This window comes from Naegleria gruberi (assembly GCF_000004985.1).
Source record: "Naegleria gruberi genomic scaffold NAEGRscaffold_779, whole genome shotgun sequence".
NCBI lineage: Eukaryota > Heterolobosea > Eutetramitea > Acrasida > Naegleriidae > Naegleria > Naegleria gruberi.
The window spans coordinates 1-1824 of record NW_003162849.1 but is presented as its reverse complement, the minus strand read 5'-3'; the positions used below and the strand labels follow the sequence as shown (position 1 = coordinate 1824).

General features: G+C 29.3%; 1 protein-coding gene across 1 annotated transcript; it reads left to right on the top strand.

The window, feature by feature from the left end:
- Nucleotides 1-1014: 1014 nt before the first annotated feature.
- Nucleotides 1015-1680, top strand: NAEGRDRAFT_76987 (uncharacterized protein; the record flags this gene model as incomplete). The annotated part of the gene is made up of 1 exon (XM_002668056.1): nucleotides 1015-1680. One exon carries the CDS (start codon nucleotides 1015-1017, stop codon nucleotides 1678-1680), a length of 666 nt encoding a protein of 221 aa, XP_002668102.1.
- Nucleotides 1681-1824: the final 144 nt, after the last annotated feature.

Sequence of the window (1824 nt, the reverse complement as noted above, 5' to 3'; positions counted from 1 at the left end):
TGTAAAATCTTTGGAATTTACGAGTAAAATCAAGGAAATGATCTCTGACAGCTGTTTCAGAAAGTGGTTGATAGGTTTCTTGATCAAAAGCAAGAATACCACATGCTAAAATCACGAGGAATGTCAAGGTGTAAAGTAATTTCATTTTTTTTGTGATGTTATTGGAAATTTGACTTTTGATTGATGAGAAGCGAAATGGTTTTCAAATTGGTGAACTGGAAGATAACAAATTTTTTGCATTTTGTAATCTCACTACAATTTTCTTTTTGAAATTTTTAATTTTTCAAAATACTTGAAGAGTTTCGAATAAAAAATTAAATTTCGTTAATATGAACTGTACAGCACGTTTACTTCAAATTTGACGCGTTTTTTGAAAGAAAATAAATTGTTTAGAAAAAATTTTGTTGTTCTTCTGCTGTCAAATCCAAAATAAGCATTTCAATTGAACAACACCTAACCACTCGTTCTTACTCATTTCTACATATTTTTGAGAATGCTGCCACCCCAAGGGGTATGTCAATGCGAGGATTCATAATTTGAAGTCAGATTTCAAAACTACCTTAATTCCATCGAGAAATTAGCATTTTGTTGAATAAAATATTATCGTTACAGATTCTTTTCAAATGAAGTTGAGTTTACTTGCCAAATCAAAATTGAAAGATGAAATACTTTAAATTTTAAAAAAAACAATTTTAATTTCCCCAAATCTTGTCAAACTTGAAGTAAACGTGCTGTATGAAGAATCCTTTCGAAACAATTTTAGAATAGGCAAAATTCAATATTGTAATCAATTTTATCTGAACTTTTAAGTACGCAAATATGTGCCTCATTTGGCGTTTTACGACTGTCAATTATCAAAGCGAGTTTGACAGCAAATTTCCTAAAAAAAATACCGTTTCTGTGTGGCTGTCTGTGTTCTTCTTGCAAGACAAACAATTCCACGTTAATTTCATCACAAAGTTCATCATCATTCGAAAAATTAATTATTGGAAAGATTTCGAATAACAATAAGAAATGCTAAACGACGAACATTCGACAGTTTCTACGCCTAGAGGAAGTTCATCCAAACAATCATCTTCCGATAGAATAGAAACTCTCTTATCCGAATACAAGTTTCGTATAGAAGCAATATTCGATTATTCTCCAGCAAGAGATACCTTTCGTAAATATTTAAAGAAAGTTTGTTTAAATGAAGAACCTTTCATGTTCTACGAAATGGTCGAAAACTATCAAAAAACAAGATTAGACAAGAATCGTTTAGAATTGGCAGCTGACATTATCAATCAATTTATTGTTGTCAACTCAAAACATGAATTAAACATGTCAATGGCTATCAGAAATGAAATTCTAAAACAACATGCTCAAATCTTGGAAAAGAATCAAAACCTGCCAAATTTGGAATTATTGACATGTCCTTCAGATTTATTTGCCAATGCTCAAGATGTAATTTTTACAGAATTGAAACAAGATAATTTTCCAAGATTTGTCAGATCGAAAGAATTTAAAAAATTTATCATGAAGGAATTTAAAAAGAATGAAACAATTTTTGAAATGTTGGGAGATAAGAAAGATGATGATGGTGAGTTGAGTTTTTTTTGTAAATTTGGAAAATTAATAATGGAAAATATGTTTTGGAATAATGGAAATAATTGGAAAATTGGAAAATTGAAATTATTGTAAAATTTATTGTAAATTTTTTTGTAAAATTTGACAGTAGTGTCAATTGATCCACATTCAATGTATTTGAAAGAACATAATGAAACAACTGCTGATTGTCCACTCATTGATACCACTTCATTCTATGTAACTCCAAAAGATTATGAA